The 17,757-nt window shown below is 39.1% G+C and overlaps 1 protein-coding gene and 1 long non-coding RNA gene across 2 annotated transcripts in view; both read left to right on the top strand.

Annotated features, from left to right (window-relative positions):
• The first annotated feature begins 993 nt into the window (after positions 1-993).
• On the top strand, positions 994-3,067 carry LOC124619825. The gene is made up of 3 exons (XR_006980139.1): positions 994-1,133; positions 1,353-1,525; positions 2,867-3,067. It is a non-coding gene; the product is annotated as an uncharacterized LOC124619825 (long non-coding RNA).
• A 521-nt stretch (positions 3,068-3,588) lies between these two features.
• LOC124620062 (nascent polypeptide-associated complex subunit alpha, muscle-specific form-like) overlaps positions 3,589-17,757 on the top strand; it is a 59,926-nt gene continuing 45,757 nt past the window's right edge. Inside the window, exons 1-4 of the mRNA XM_047146730.1 lie at positions 3,589-3,655; positions 5,862-5,944; positions 6,540-6,668; positions 10,177-10,347. Coding sequence (XP_047002686.1) covers positions 6,542-6,668; positions 10,177-10,347 — 298 coding nt within the window. The 5' untranslated portion in view covers positions 3,589-3,655; positions 5,862-5,944; positions 6,540-6,541. The remainder of the gene's footprint in view (positions 3,656-5,861; positions 5,945-6,539; positions 6,669-10,176; positions 10,348-17,757) is intronic.

Below are 17,757 nucleotides of genomic sequence, written 5' to 3'. Positions count from 1 at the left end.
TAAACATAAAATATTAACTGCGTTTTTGCGAATGGCTATGCACAAACTTCTTTTTTAAAATCACTGGCAAACAGATGTAGTTGCAAAATTATAATGTACATTCAGTCTGCACAGTTTCAGATCTACAATGGTCAGTGACTGAAGAATACTAAATCACAATTTAATTTCGCATAGTTAAATAAACGGGGAATTATTACACAAGACGAGGGAAATGGAAGTTGCAGTTCTTGTGTAACTACCTGAGAATATCATTCACGCGATTCTTGACGGTAGGACGCACTCCTGTACCCATACTCGCAGTATTTTCATAAATATTGGTATACGTCTCTACCCTTTACCTCGACACGTAATTGTCCTATCCACTTGTTTAACATACAAACGCAATATATCACATTTCACTGCATGTGTATGGATGAGTTTGCATAAAATTTGAAATGATTGGCTGTAGTAGCCTAATATACAGAGCTAACTTTCGCGAAACATAATTTTCATGTTTGTCTTTTTTCCCCCATATCACGCTTTCGGATAACCTTGTACTATTTTCTATGCGATAGCAACTTGATTCAAGCGCACAAGACCATCTGTATTCGATTCAGTGGTGTCATCAGAATTTAGATTGGAATATTTGCTTAACCTTCAATAAAATAGGTACAAAGGAAAAATGTGACAGTTAAATACGCGTCTCCAGAATGTTTCAAGCAAATTTCAAGTCTGTAGTATTAGACATACGTAGGCATTATTGGCCATATTTATGCACTCATTAGTGCTCATAAAAGTTCAAACTGAATACTCGTCAATTAACGTGGTGTTTCGGAGTTATAATATATTATACAACACTGTTCATTCAAATTTTCATTTAGTGATGAAGGTGAATACTGACAGTCATAAATTAATTAGTAAGTTCAAAAACTTGTATAACATTTACTGGTAAATAATTTTATTATTTATTACACAGTGATAAGTATTACTTGTTTCATGTTCTGCAATACTTCTGTTGGTTGTTACTACATGTACGGGTGTTGGCTACACTGTTAATGTTCTTCCTCCGCCATTGCACGCGATTACAATTTGCGGAATAGGCTAGTGGATCCTCCGAAGTGTAAACTCGATTGGTTAATAATCCGTGAAGAAAGGTAGATGTATATCAATAATTTGAGCAAGATTATAGAAATGGAATGTTCCTGTGATGATGTTATAGACAGTTAAAAGTGAATGTTAGACTTTAGGAGTCGTCGTCGTCGTCTGCTGTAGTTATATAGTATATGAAAGAAATTTCGGAACCTTTATGAAAACACTGTAGTACTGGTTATGTTCGTTACTGCAGCATTGCCGATGTTGCACCTCTGTTTCAGATGTCTTCTGCAGTTCCAACGAAAAAGCTCCCTAAGCCCCAAATGAGGAATTTGTTAACCAATCAGTCCAAAGTTGTTTTTGGAGCTGGATTGGTTCTCGCAGCGAGCGTTGCACTTGCATATAAATTGATTGTTGGAGAAGGCCGCAAGCGAAAATATGCGGAATTCTATAAGTAAGTCCCAGTTTATTTTATACTCTGATGTTAGAGCATGTTATTAAGATAAAATAAGTTCAATTGTAAATGAAGTAGTGAAAGTGGGGTTTTCGTATACAATCAGTAAAAACACACACATTGAATGTTAAATTTCGGTTCAGACGACCAATAATTCTCTCGAGCTGGACGAGAATAAAAGAATTGCCCCATATCGTGAACTCTGTGTAATATTTCAAGTAAGCTGGTTATTTTTGTTTCTATACAGTGTTATGCATAAGGTCGTGTTGCAGCTGTCCCAGTTACACTGATTGTTAAGCAGTCAAATTTAATGTTAATAGTTTATTTAGCAGGTTTCAGTAACTGGTTGCACTGCAAGATAAGTTCACTGTAAGTACTCATTCTTTCCAAATTGGGTCGTAATGGAGATAAAACGTTCAGGGACATGTATTTAAGCACAAATCACCAAATGGTTTACGACTTGTTGATTTTCGTGTGTGAAAAAGAATAAGTTGTTTAATTTGAAGCATTTTTGGATTACTTGTTATATAGTTTCTACAGAAACAGCATATGTGGACTGATGCATAAATCCACATTGGGTGTCGATGTAAAGTTGGGTGGTACAGATTAATTTGAGGTAAAAAGGCACTGATATTTAGTCTGCCAGTCTATATTGAAGTTCTTCCTTTTGATCAGGTATTTTTGTGATAACCTTTAGTGTATTTGTCAGTGTTCTAGGAGTAATTTTGTGATCTTAAAACATTGGTCACTTTCCATAAAGATATTATTCTATGTAATTGACTATACTTGGAATGAAAATATTTTGGCCTATTTCACTTGTATTTGAATAATTTCCACATACTGTATGTAGTGGGTTATTTTGTACAAAGAGCAAGAACTTAAAAGTTACAATGTCAGCATTGTGTGTTAATAGCTAAATAAATATATGACAACTTGTAGCTTTTCAGTAAGTTAAGCATATATCTTTGTGACACAATAAAATGTTATAAAGAATTGATAACAGGCATCTGTCGGTTTTGTAATTTGATGAATCAGGGTGCAAGTTAATAAACTTGCTATGCGTTAGATATTGTAGTTGGTTAGAAATTTTGAATTAGTAACTTGTGAGGATCTGATTTAGAAACTTTCAGTTAATGGTTGCTACATTGATTTCCTCACTTATTGTTTGAGGTACTCTTTCTCAAAAAAACATTTGTTTTCCTGGCATTTTATGCTATTAGATTGTTTGTACCTTTTTACTCTGTACAAGATTTTTAAATTTTGTTGCACAATAAAGGATAGAGGCCTTTATTTCTGTATGAAGCTACCTGAAAGGAATTAATATTTTGTGTTTGCTTTTAGGACATATGATGCTGAGAAAGAGCTGAAGAGGATGGTGGAAGCTGGTGTTTTAGTTTCAGGCAAACTGGACTCGTGAAGATTGTCATAAATTGTAGTACCATGCAATAATAAATGTATATCATTCTCGTCTCTGCCGTACAGAAGATACAAATTGTATTAAAAAATATGTTCTAAAATTGTAAATAAAGAATTTGTCGATAATTGTAACTTTTTCTTTTGCCAAACTGGCTCCAAATCCTTTCCCTTTTCCATTGCCATAATCCAGTATTAAATTGTAAACTAATTACACTGTGCAACGCACGGATTTGGATAAAACATAAATCCAATATTTGCTAAATTCAAGAACTGGGTATATTACACAAATAGTACCCAAATTTCCATCTTTCAATATTATTACAAACAAACAGCCTAGCAAAGCGGCAAGAAATTTAATAAATTTTAGGTTTCGAGTGAATGAGAGGTTAAATGGCGGGCTGGGCTGAAACTTACTGACACGAAATATAGTGCCGTTTGTAGTCCTGTAGGCTTCTCCAATGTTCAAATAAGTTAATTTTCAATGTTTTGATAATTTCACCGTTTGCCCTTCTACAATTCGCTTTACCACACTTAACCAATGGTATTTCTTGTAGTGCCTATTTCAACCTGTCGGACGGCGGGAAGCCTTACCCACAATTCCTATCGACTCATTTGCGCATGTCAGTTTCGAGCATTGCAAATGGCGGCTCTTGTTATTGTTCCATGGCGTTTATGACTTCGTCCAAATTATGTCCGTTTTTTCTTCGTTTATAGGTAAGTTGGGACCTGTGATCAAAGAATTCGTCGCAATGGATGTGGATTACTTTTATTTAAACCATCTGGAGGTAGGTTGTGCGTCTTCTGAAGCCGTATATGGTAGTCAGAAAGTGGGGTAAGGTGAGATTTTCCGTCTACCGAGGATCAGTTTTCGAATCTAGGATGAATAAATTACATGCGGATGCTTCATTTAACGTGATGTACAATGGTTTCTACGTCTTGTGCGTGGATATTTAATGCATAATAAGTGCTTTAGCAGTGTTGTATTGCTCTTCAAACGCCTGCGGTAGTCTGATTTGACGGAACTTTACAAGCATGCTGCAAAAGCTGATTTCCACTCCCCCATGTCACAAAATGGAGGTCGGAATCCCCTTGTACGGCTTGCTGTTAGTTGTTTGGATTTGTGTGACTTTGGCAACGATACGAGGATACAAATATGATTTAATTTAACAAGGGTCGTGTATTAAACCTTTATATTTGTGCTTCGAGTGGTATTTATTTGCGTTCCGTGGCGGAATCATATGTGTCGGTCGTACGTCGGCAGGGCAATATTTGAGCCATCGTATTTTGTTTGGTGTTTAGATTTAGTGAACAACGTAGGATTAAGAAAACTGATGATGATGTATTAAAGTAGTTTATTTATAGTGGATTTTCGGATTGTCAAATTGTGTGTCACAAACTTGAAGAAATGCAGATAGTGTGTGTTAACGAATCGCCTGTAAAATGTGTCAATATCAGCACAAAACAGTAAGACTTTTTATTACGTGCACATTATCACGTACTGCAAAAGGTGAAAGAAATGGATGATTTACAGCACATGAAACTCACAATAATCTAGAACTTCGTTGAAGCCAATGTAAACTGAAAATATGGTGAATGATTTCGATTTTTCTACCACTCATTTGGTTTGTTTACGAATGTAATAGTATGCATATTGTTATCAATGTACGATTGTTTGTAAATGTATAGAGGGAAAATAGTGGTTGTGAATTTGGAGTGTTTTGTCCCGGACATTGATTGTTTTGAAATGTGTCGAATAATGATTTAAATAGTTTGTCGGGTTGTATAGAATACGAGATAAAAGCGTAGTTTAGAGCAATAACTTCTTTACCTTGATATTAAACGCGGAGGGATTATTTCTTACGTTATTTAACAGGTGCTGTTACCGAAATATTGGTGATGAATTACTCTATTTAGTTTTTTTGAATGCATGTCATTTCTACTGTACGTCCCAGTTACCTAAGATATTCAGGCCATTCGTAAGCTCTTAATGGAAATTGTTTTAGTAGTTTGCCTAGAGTGGTGCTTGTTATGTCTCAACAGTTGCCGTACGCTTTAAATTTTCTATCATTTTAATGTTGATATCAGGTTTTGTGAAGTAGCGAAGTAGCATCTTCGAGTCGCAGCTAAGATTGCTACCGATTGCTTTGTTTACATTTCGTTCTTGGTCGTGTTTACTGATCATTAAATGTACCCCTAAAAATGATTGTTTACATATTGTAGGCTGTACTGCTTAAGGGTTGTCACCAACGGAGTTACATATTTTTCGATTTAACTATTACTCTCATTTAATAAAATATTAATTTTGTTACTGTCAGGCTGCTTGGCAATAGTTGTTTTTCAGTTGACCTGAAAATTGATTTTCTTTAACACCTACAGCAGATTTAGAATATATATTCAATTTGCAGAAAACACAGCATATATGACATAGATAATGTGTTGTTTACTTCTGTGTCAGTACTTTATTGTAGAATTTCAGTACTAATACCAGTTGATTGATTCAGATTCTCATTGAATCAGTTATGTTCCTTGCATTGTTACTATTGCATAGCCATATTTCAGCTTACTGTGGCCCCCTCCCCCCTAGGTGATTTTATCAATTTGTTTTGTTTATTTAATTTAATCCAGCTGATTCTAACTATCTTCAGCCGACAGGTGTAAGCTTAAGTCTTACCAGTACTTTATTGCTCGTGTTGTAAATTTTCGACATTATTGTAAACATTCTGTTCATTGGAAAAATTTACTGGGGGGTGGGGAGGTGGAGTAATACTGTAGCTGATGTGTAGTGCTTTGGAGCAGCAGTATTTTTTATTTTTGTTTTTAATGTGTGCTGAAATTGCAATGTTCAGCTTAAGGCAACTGGCAGAAATGCCAAATTTTAAAATGTTTAACTAGACTTCTGAAGATCTGGTATTTCTTGCAGGTTTTTTAGCCCTGTGCCCCATTGTGGGGCTGTGAGGATAGGGAGGGTTACCAAAAGCAGGAGCATGTGAGTCTGATTGGCAGGTAAGCAACCATTTTCTTTTACTTCTGAAAGCCCTTCACTTTTAATTGCTAGCCATATATTCCATTAATGAATATTGTGAGCTCCTTGGTCAATTATAGTTTCATGAAATACTACTGTACACACAGTCTAACTTGACACTCCATGCAAGGGATGCTGGGTACAACCATAAGGGATCCTGCGTATTCCACTGGTTCCAACATCCCTGCATGGGGTGCCAAGATATAACGCTTGTGTAGTGAGTATCCATAGTAATTTGGCTCGGAGCAGGCACTAAGAGTGTCTAACCAATCTTCTGTCCATAGCATCCCTTGCAAAAAGTGTGACGGTACAGAGCATATATGGTATGCTATTACACCATTACATAACAATTAGTGACAATTTAGAACACTGCACATACCCATTTGATGCAGCAAATTGTGTCAGCTAGCTAAATTTGTACTAACTAAACAGTAGTTGGATATGAAAGAAATGGGAAAGCTATTTCTGTGTATGTTTGTTTAATGTACGTAGGAAAAATTTTGATATATTACTATAACCTTCCCCCATTTACCTTTTGCATTTTTAGTGAAATGTGATTTTATGATTGCATTTTAGAGATGGCTGCAGATAGCGATGGTGATCTAATTGAGACAGTTGTGACATGTGAAGGAGACCTCAAAGATCCTTATTTCCCTGAGAAGTTCAAGCTCATAGTGCAGCGTTTACGTGTGCTGTTGTGTGAAGGTACTATTTTCATGTTTCACTTATTAATTAATACTTTTCTAGTCTTCTAAATATCTCGTCCAATATTATGTCAGTATTTCAGTGTTCCTGCATACAAATATTTTAATTACTGTGTTCCCCATATTGATGGACATATATTTGTAGGATATATTGTGCCATATTTATTGCAGCAGTTAAAGGAGAGAATAATTTATATTACGGTTGCTTGCAACAGTATAAAATTGTTTGTTACTCACTATGTCTTGTTCACTGTGCCTGTCCAATTTTTTATGGCCTTGCTATGCAATGTCAGACACCTGTCATTTTCAATAAATGTCCCTGTGTCTGTTTACTCAATGGTTTAAGAAGTAAAACACATTTGCTACATTACATTTTTGTCATGTTTGCCATCATATGGTTGTATATCACATTGAAATGTTGCACTTGTATGTGGTCCAGGTGTTTCATTCCAATTTTCTTTTTGTTAATTTGTAAATTTTTGTGACCTAAAGTTTTGGAAATTTTTGAGTGTATGTGGGTTCAAATGGATGTTGATTACACTATCTATGCAGCGATCAGGAGGCTTGTACAAGACAGACCAGCATGCACAAGTGCATAAAACCAGTCTTTGGACTGAGAAGCACAACAACAAGATATTTGTTAATGAATGTAATATTGTTCCATTAAGTTGCGGAGCTCAGGCAGAAGCTACAGTCAGTTGTGGCATTTGAAGTAAACCATTGTAGAATCACACGAATGGGCGAGACAGGAGATTGGACGGACACACAGCCGAAATCTGTATCGTGTTTCACACAAAAAAGTTTTTGTTTAGTCATTAGTAGCTGTTTTTCCGCTTCACTCTCACTCTGCATGTTATCCATACTTTAATTTACTGTAATGTGTTGTTCCTAATTTATTTCTGATAGTTTATTTTCTTGTCAATCCAAGCCTCTTCAACAGCTTGTAATGCCCCTTACTTGTGCTCACCCTCGTCCCTCCCTCAAAGAGCATTTTCTTCCATTCAGTTCATTCATCTCATTTATAGTTTGTTTCTGCTGTGTGTGAAAAATCAGTGACCTATTTTTAAAAAAAGGTTTATAGGCGATACAAATCTGTACTTGGGTTTGGTTTTTTTTCCCTCCTTGTGATTTTTATATTTTGGTGACACCAGGCATTGGCAGTTGTTCCTTTTTCTTTTTTTTAAGTCCATATTGCCAGAAACTAGAGGAATATGTTTGTTATATTGTACTTGGAAAAGAGAATGTTGTCAGCACAACTGCAGGGTTTATTGAACTTGACAGAAGTTCCAAGTGACAACAGATGAAGTGTAGAGAACCATTTATGCAACAGTGAAAAGGGATTGACAAAGTGTGTGTGATATTAGTGATAAAATACAATCAGATGCTTACTGGGCAATGAGTTTTAGAGTATAACTGTACATATGTAATATGTTTTCACTCATATTGTACAGAAAATTACTTGAAGTGATAGTGTTTTAGTTTGCATCTAGGAAAAAAGTCTAATGAACAAAAAGCATATTATTTGTCTAGTGCATTTCCCATATCTGTTTACTCCTAATTAATTTCAATATTTCTTTATTTTAGTATACTGCTTTGCCTATGGTTTATGGATTATCAGTCAGTAGAATTCTCTCTAGTTCATTGGGTTTGTGGGTTGTATTTGCAAGTAATAAAGTTATCTTCCCTGTATACCACTTCTGTCATTATTATTATTATTATTATTATTATTTTGCACATATGGAAAGCTATGTTATTGATAATGCATAAAGTGTGTAACTAGTGCTGTTAGATGCACATTTATGACAAAATGTTTATTGCATGTCCCAGAATACAATTGCAAAGGTGGCAATTTCCTTGTGTTTTCTTATTGACTCTTTTTTCCAGCTCTCCACACAGATGTATAGTCAAAGTGTGAGATTTGCTTTGTGCTTCTTCCATTTCCTTTATCATTATTAGCACATCCTCTCTCTTTATCTCTGTTACTGTATATTTGAAATCATCTTCCACTACCCTACTTGTATATGTAGACATTATTTATTGGTACATTTCTTTGCGTTGTTTTCTGTATTGTGACCCAAGAACTACATTTTATTTTTCTGCGCTCTGATCTTAGTACCTCCCTTGTGGGTAATAACATTTATGAACACACAATTGTATTTTATTTGTTACTATTATTTTCTGTTATTATTCAGTACTGATCAAAGCAACAATAAAACTGCAAATTTGTAAATTGCTACCTTGGAACGGAAAGACATCTTGTGTGCATAGCTTGCAGATCTGATTTCAGCAAGCAATGCAGCAAAGGAAAATTTAGTAGCCGATAGTATACAACTGTGGCAGTTGATGGTGGACTCTGTAAATGTTTCTTATTCTTCTAAAAGCTAAAAAATGGTAACAAATTAACTTTCATTTACAGTCTATGCATTCAAAAGCTTTTGTCAGGACAAACTGGACACAGTGATGAAGATGTTGCTTGTTGAATATTGTACTTCATACTATCTGTCTTGTCAAACTATAGGTGATTTATAAGTTTCATCATATTTTATAGTATTGAGCTGACAAGAGATTATTTACAGGTACATCTCCAAAGGAAAGGAGGATGAATTATCGTCACATTTTTGGTATCATTTCTACACCCAGGAATAAACTATTAAAAGCCTTATAATACCATATGATGATCACAATTGAATACTTTTCCTTTCTAAATTACGTCTTACTACCCATATACCTGGCACTTTTCATACATTTAGCTTGCTCATTATTTTAACTGAAAAGTTCTTAGTAATTCGTCACAGTGAAAATTGTGTAGTGAAAATTTGATTTAGTTTTTCATTTGCAGTAAAAACTGTTGCCATAAATTCTGTTGCGGTATGTCAAGCTGATTATTTAGTGTTGATGCGATTAAAAAAATCCTGCACTTTTTGAACTGAAGTTGGAATTGTCATCTCTGTAATTTGAACAATTTAGAATCGCAAGATGTTTTTAAATCATTTAGGAATATTTCTGATTGTTCGAGTGGTATTTAATCTTCTTGTATGGTAATATTGCCGATCTTCATCCACTTGTCGGAAGAATTAGCCCCTTACACACACACACACACACACACACACACACACACACACACACACACACACGAGAAACAAAAGTAAAAGGGTTGACAAATATCCCACACTAGGTATTCTAGTTAGTTTTGCAACCTCTACACTCTCAAGTTAAGGTTCCCATAACATATGAAATCGTTTTTGTAGATATGGAAGAGAAAAGTCGCCTCCAACAGGTTGCGGGAGACAAATCAATTGCTTCTATTGCAGAGTTTTATGATGACTTACAGCTATCTTCTGTGCTAACAGACACTGTTCACTTACATGTCTGTCATGTAACAGGAAAAAATGTTTTCTCATATAAGTTCTTTTACCAAAATACCATTCCTTCCCTCTCATAGACACTGTTGGACTAATGTTGAAGATATGCAATACCATTGTCTAATGCTTCCCGTTGCTGTTTTATAGGAAAAGCAGAGTCCCTTCGAGTATCAAAGGTGGAGCCATGGAACTCTGTTCGTGTTACATTCACAATTCCAAGGGAAGCAGCACTTCGTCTGAGGCAGCTCGCACAGCAGGGGGATCAAGCTCTTACACAGCTTGGTATACTGTCGGTGCAGGTCGAAGGAGACCAGGCAAGTAAAATGAGATAGAAAAAAGTGTGTCTGATGTGCACAGTATATTTTATTTTGTTGCTATATGGCCCAAATATCATGCACTACTACTTGTTCTTTATTCTTCTTCCTCCTTGTCTTCTTCTTCTTTCTTTCCTTTTATTCTATACTCATATGCACATACAGAGAAATAAAATTTGACACTTCGACCTTCCTCAGTATTGAAAGTGAGACTTCTTTTGTATGAACTACGGATACTATGTGGATACTATGTCCCTGTTATCTGATATCACCCAAGGCCACCACATTTCCCTGTGCTGTGATAGCACACCTAGCACGCACTTCCTAACCCCTTGGAACTGTCACAGTATGACACACAATCATTTTTTTTTTTTCAAGGTCAGACCTGCAAACAAATTGTTGGATAAGCTGTTGGTACCTGCATAGTACCATCTTCTCTAACTTTCCGTGGATCACCTAGTGGTTGTCTTCCTATCCACTACGCATTGGCTTAGATTCATTGTTGATACCTTTGAGACCTAGATGGTGAGAAGGGCATTTTGTTACTTCCTCCAGAAACCAAAGTCTCGTCCCAAGTTGTATCACTTGGTCTTTGTCAGCTCTGTTAGCTCCTTGTCTAAATGTTGATGTCCACCACTTAGATGACTCCATAAAACAATCTGTTCATATCAAACCAGCAACCACCCATGTGTTGAGCCTTTGCAAGCAGACAAGTTCCTCTTCAGTTAGTCCAGAAAAAGATAACCTACACCAATTATTTCTGTGACAACAACAAATCCCTTCCTGTGTTGACAAGTCACCAGCTGGTGCTCCCCCCATCACTTGACCTCATGCAAGCCTTTAAAAAGCTAATAGTAACCTTCATCAGGGTTTTGAGCTATCTCTTGCAGTGTGCTGAGATGAGGGTATCCTACCCTCATTACCCAAAGTATTTTTCAGTCACCCACTCAACTTATACTGTATCATAATACACTCCCACAACATATTCACTCTCAATCCTGCACTTACACTCATAATTGTCCACCTTGGTGCTCAGGGTCACAGCACATGTCCTGATATTCAGTGCATATTTCTTCACCCAGGCAGTCGTTGATGGTACTGTCTGGTGTCACTTTGCTGTTGACTTTGGTTTTACAGCACTTGGCCTGTCTGGTGGTTTCTGAACTATTATAAGGAACTTTTTGCTTTTTTATGTGTATTACTGTGTGTAAAAACTGTTATCATCTCCGATCTCTTTGCTATTTTCAGTATAACACCTGACAATGGGTGTATAAGAGCCCAAAACCGGTCGTGTTGTAAATAAAAGAACCTTACAACTATAGTAGTATTTTCAACCTTGGGTTGTGAAAATTATTGTTTTTCATGTTTCTACAACACTTTTCGCTCTGGTTCGTGTGAGACTACATCTGTGGTATAAAATAATTTACATAGTCCAAATAACGAATAATTGGTTTTTCATTTTTGTCCAAAAAAACTGAATCGTCATGTTCTCTTAATTTAAGGAATCTTTATTAACAGTCTTTCATAAAATATCGATAATTAAGAATTTATATTTGAAATGAGAACAAGAGTTTTGCGTGGGATATGTAATTAGAAACAAGAAGACCTGCATTATTCATAAAAAAAATGACAATGAATTTTACAATTACGAGATGTAAGTATTTCAAATTGAAACAAAAAGGTAGACCAACATGGGATTTGAACCAGCAATTCACTAACTACCGTAGTATATCAATCTGTTACATTACAGATTCCACCATACATCCAATTTATACTTGTATTTCAACAAAATTAAATATAGTCCCTCAGAAAATTTCAGAGTCCAATTTTTTTCTGTAGATCTATTAAAACCATTAAGAACAACCTATCTCTCGGCACTTATATATATATATATATATAATGGAAGGAAACATTCCACGTGGGAAAAATTATATATAAAAACAAAGATGAGGTGACTTACCGAACAAAAGCGCTGGCAGGTCGATAGATACACAAACAAACACAAACATACACACAAAATTCAAGCTTTCGCAACAAACTGTTGCCTCATCAGGAAAGAGGGAAGGAGAGGGTGGAAGACGAATGGAAGTGGGTTTTAAGGGAGAGGGTAAGGAGTCATTCCAATCCCGGGAGCGGAAAGACTTACCTTAGGGGGAAAAAAGGACAGGTATACACTCGCACACACGCACATATCCATCCACACATACAGACACAAGCAGACATATTTAAAGACAAAGAGTTTGGGCAGAGATGTCAGTCGAGGCAGAAGTGTAGAGGCAAAGAAGTTGTTGAAAGACAGGTGAGGTATGAGTGGTGGCAACTTGAAATTAGCGGAGATTGAGGCCTGGCGGATGACGAGAAGAGAGGATATACTGAAGGGAAAGTTCCCATCTCCGGAGTTCGGATAGGTTGGTGTTGGTGGGAAGTATCCAGATAACCTGGACGGTGTAACACTGTGCCAAGATGTGCTGGCTGTGCACCAAGGCATGTTTAGCCACAGGGTGATCCTCATTACCAACAAACACTGTCTGCCTGTGTCCATTCATGCGAATGGACAGTTTGTTGCTGGTCATTCCCACATAGAATGCATCACAGTGTAGGCAGGTCAGTTGGTAAATCACGTGGGTGCTTTCACACGTGGCTCTGCCTCTGATCGTGTACACCTTCCGGGTTACAGGACTGGAGTAGGTGGTGGTGGGAGGGTGCATGGGACAGGTTTTGCATCGGGGGCGGTTGCAAGGATAGGAGCCAGAGGGTAGGGAAGGTGGTTTGGGGATTTCATAGGGATGAACTAACAGGTTACAAAGGTTAGGTGGACGGCGGAAAGACACTCTTGGCGGAGTGGGGAGGATTTCATGAAGGATGGATCTCATTTCAGGGCAGGATTTGAGGAAGTCGTATCCCTGCTGGAGAGCCACATTCAGAGTCTGGTCCAGTCCCGGAAAGTATCCTGTCACAAGTGGGGCACTTATATATATATATATATATATATATATATATATATACTATCCAATCTCCTGGTTTCCCACCTCCGGAAAGGCAACTCACTCACCCTTCACAATGTTTCCCTCTATATATATATATATATATATATATATATATATATATATAGGCAACATTCCACGTGGGAAAAATATATCTAAAAACAAAGATGTCTGCCTGTGTATGTGCGGATGGATATGTGTGTGTGCGAGTGTATACCTGTCCTTTTTTCCCCCTAAGGTAAGTCTTTCCACTCCCGGGATTTGAATGACTCCTTACCCTCTCCCTTAAAACCCAAATCCTTTTGTGTTTCCCTCTCCTTCCCTCTTTCCTGATGAGTTTGTTGCGAAAGCTTGAATTTCGTGTGTATGTTTGTGTTTGTTTGTGTGTCTATCGACCTGCCAGCACTTTCGTTCGGTAAGTCACATCATCTGTGTTTTTAGATATATTTTTCCCATGTGGAATGTTTCCCTCTATTATATAAAAACAAAGATGATGTGACTTACCAAACGAAAGCGCTGGCGGGTTGATAGACACACAAAATTCAAGCTTTCGCAACCAACGGTTGCTTCATCAGGAAAGAGGGAAGGAGAGGGAAAGATGAAAGGATGTGGGTTTTAAGGGAGAGGGTAAGGAGTCATTCCAATCCCGGGAGCGGAAAGACTTACCTTAAGGGGAAAAAAGGACAAATGTACACCTGTCCTTTTTTCCCCCTAAGGTAAGTCTTTCCGCTCCCGGGATTGGAATGACTCCTTACCCTCTCCCTTAAAACCCACATCCTTTCATCTTCCCTGATGAAGCAACCGTTGGTTGCGAAAGCTTGAATTTTGTGTGTATGTTTGTGTTTGTTTGTGTGTCTATCAACCTGCCAGCGCTTTCATTATAAATATATATGTCACCCTCACAACACACCCACAACGACCCCATTAAATTTTATTTACATTCCTTCCGCAAACATGCCTTCGCCCTAGCCAGATTACGCTCCCATATTTTATTTTCTCAGGCTTGTCTGACATTTGGCATTACCCCCAAAGGCCTCACACTTAAAGTTCCCATCTCTGGCTGCGACCCTTCTTTCCATCAGTCCCTATACCAGTTCCAAACTGAACAATCCATTGCCCTCACCCACCTAATCCTTCACCTACACATCAACTCAGCCAATGAACACACCCGTCATCTCCTATCCTTAATAAAAGTCCTCAATCTTTCCTCTCCCACATCCACACCGGCTGTTCAGAGCATCCTCCTACAGGCCAACTGCAAAATAGAACAACATGCCACCCTCCACCTAAAAAAACTATCCAATCTCCTGGTTTCCCACCTCCGGAAAGGCAACTCACTCACCCTTCACAACCTTTCCAGCAAACCTCAACCTCCTCTCATTGCACACAAACCCAGTCTCTCCCATCTACTCAATCTCCCACTTCCAGCTCCACTCCTTCCAAAACCTCAAAATTCCAATCAACACAATCTGGAACCACAACACCCTAATTCAGTAGTTAACCTTTCCTCCAAACCTCTCTCCTAATCCGAAACCTCTGTCCTATCCAAAGGCCTCACCTTCAGCCCCACTCCCAGATTCAACCAAACAGCCCTCGTCAAAGATTTACTGTCCTACAGACATACTCTCTGCTGGAAATATCACTTTGCCATGAAGAAAAATGATCCTAATCCTACCCCTAATGATCCAACTCCCCGAGACACTATCCAAATTGAACCCTGCCTGGAACAGTTCCGTCCTCCGTCACAGCGGGACCCACCTCCTCTTCCTCAAAATCACCCTCTCCAAACCTTCCAGGAATTTCTGACTTCCAGCCTTGCCTCTCAATCCTTCTTAAAAAAACCTTAATCCTACTCCCAACATCACCACTGCTGAAGCCCAAGCTATCCATGATCTGAAGGCTGACCGATCCATCGTCATTTTTCCGGCGGACAAGGGCTCCACGACCGTGGTACTTGATCGTTGGGAGTATGTGGCTGAGGGACTGCGTCAGCTTTCAGACAACACCACATACAAAGTTTGCCAAGGTAATCCCATTCCTGATGTCCAGGCGGAGCTTCAAGGAATCCTCAGAACCTTAGGCCCCCTACAAAACCTTTCACCCGACACTGTCAACCCTCAGAACCTTAGGCCCCCTACAAAACCTTTCACCTAACACCATCAACCTCCTGACCCCACCGACACCCCGCACCCCTACCTTCTACCTTCTTCCTAAAGTTCACAAACCCAATCATCCCGGCCGCCCCATTGTAGCTGGTTACCAAGCCCCCACAGAACGTATCTCTGCCTATGTAGATCAACACCTTCAACCCATTACATACAGTCTCCCATCCTTCATCAAAGACACCAACCACTTTCTCGAATGCCTGGCATCCTTACCCAGTCTGTTACCCCCGGAAACCATCCTTGTAACTATTGATGCCACTTCCTTATACACAAATATTCCGCACGTCCAGGGCCTTGCTGCGATGGAGCACTTCCTTTCACGCCGATCACCTGCCACCCTACCTAAAACCTCTTTTCTCATTACCTTAGCCAGCTTCATCCTGACCCACAACTTCTTCACTTTTGAAGGCCAGACATACCAACAAGTAAAGGGAACAGCCATGGGTACCAGGATGGCCCCCTCGTACGCCAAACTATTCATGGGTCACTTAGAGGAAGCCTTCTTGGTTACCCAGGCCTGCCAACCCAAAGTTTGGTACAAATTTATTGATGACATCTTCATGATCTGGACTCACAGTGAAGAAGAACTCCAGAATTTCCTCTCCAACCTCAACTCCTTTGGCTCCATCAGATTCACGTGGTCCTACTCTAAATCCCATGCCACTTTCCTTGACGTTGACCTCCATCTGTCCAATGGCCAGCTTCACACGTCCGTCCACACCAAACCCACCAACAAGCAACAGTACCTCCATTATGACAGCTGCCACCCATTCCACATCAAACGGTCCCTTCCCTACAGCCTAGGTCTTCGTGGCGAACGAATCTGCTCCAGTCCGGAATCCCTGAACCATTACACCAACAACCTGAAAACAGCTTTCGCATCCCGCAACTACCCTCCCGACCTGGTACAGAAGCAAATAATCAGAGCCACTTCCTCATCTCCTCAAACCCAGAACCTCCCACAGAAGAACCATAAAAGTGCCCCACTTGTGACAGGATACTTTCCGGGACTGGATCAGACTCTGAATGTGGCTCTCCAGCAGGGATACGACTTCCTCAAATCCTGCCCTGAAATGAGATCCATCCTTCATGAAATCCTCCCCACTCCACCAAGAGTGTCTTTCCGCCATCCACCTAACCTTCGTAACCTCTTAGTTCATCCCTATGAAATCTCCAAACCACCTTCCCTACCCTCTGGCTCCTACCCTTGTAACTGCCCCCCGGTGTAAAACCTGTCCCATCCACCCTCCCACCACCACCACCTACTCCAGTCCTGTAACCCGGAAGGTGTACACAGTCAAATGCAGAGCCACGTGTGAAAGCACCCACTTGATTTACCAACTGACCTGCCTACACTGTGAAGCTTTCTATGTGGGAATGACCAGCAACAAACTGTCCATTCGCATGAATGGACACAGGCAGACAGTGTTTGTTGGTAGTGAGGATCACCCTGTGGCTAAACATGCCTTGGTACACGGCCTGCACATCTTGGCACAGTGTTACACCGTCTGGGTTATCTGGATACTTCCCACTAACACCAACCTGTCAGAACTCCGGAGATGGTAACTTGCCCTTCAGTATATCCTCTCTTCTCATTATCCGCCAGGCCTCAACCTCCGCTGATTTCAAGTTGCCGCCGCTCATACCTCACCTGTCATTCAACAACATCTTTGCCTCTTTACTTCCGCCTCGACTGACATATCTGCCCAAACTCTTTGCCTTTACAAATGTCCGCTTGCGTCTGTGTATGTGCGGATGGATATGTGTGTGTGTGTGTGTGTGTGTGTGTGTGTGTGTGTGTGTGTGTGTGTGTGCGCGCGCGCGAGTGTATACCTGTCCTTTTTTCCCCGTAAGGTAAGTCTTTCCGCTCCGGGGCTTGGAATGACTCCTTACCCTCTCCCTTAAAACCCACATCCTTTCGTCTCTCCCTCTCCTTCCCTCTTTCCTGATGAAGCAACCGTTTGTTGCGAAAGCTTGAATTTTGTGTGTATGTTTGCGTTTGTTTCTGTGTCTATCAACATGCCAGCACTTTCGTCTGATAAGTCACATCATCTTTTGTGTGTTTGTGTGTCTATCAACATACCAACGCTTTCATTTGATAAGTTACATCATCTTTGTTTTTAGATATATTTTTCCCACGTGGAATGTTTCCCTCTATTATATAAACAACTACATTGCTAAAGAGTGATTAAGAAAAATGTTGATGGCTATGAATATATTAGAATATCTTAAAAGTTTCATTTAAAGTAACTTAGTGGTAAGGTA

This window comes from Schistocerca americana, chromosome 6 (genome assembly GCF_021461395.2).
Source record: "Schistocerca americana isolate TAMUIC-IGC-003095 chromosome 6, iqSchAmer2.1, whole genome shotgun sequence".
NCBI classification, from domain to species: domain Eukaryota; kingdom Metazoa; phylum Arthropoda; class Insecta; order Orthoptera; family Acrididae; genus Schistocerca; species Schistocerca americana.
The sequence above is the reverse complement of the archived record's forward strand: the minus strand, read 5'-3'. Positions and strand labels throughout refer to the sequence as shown.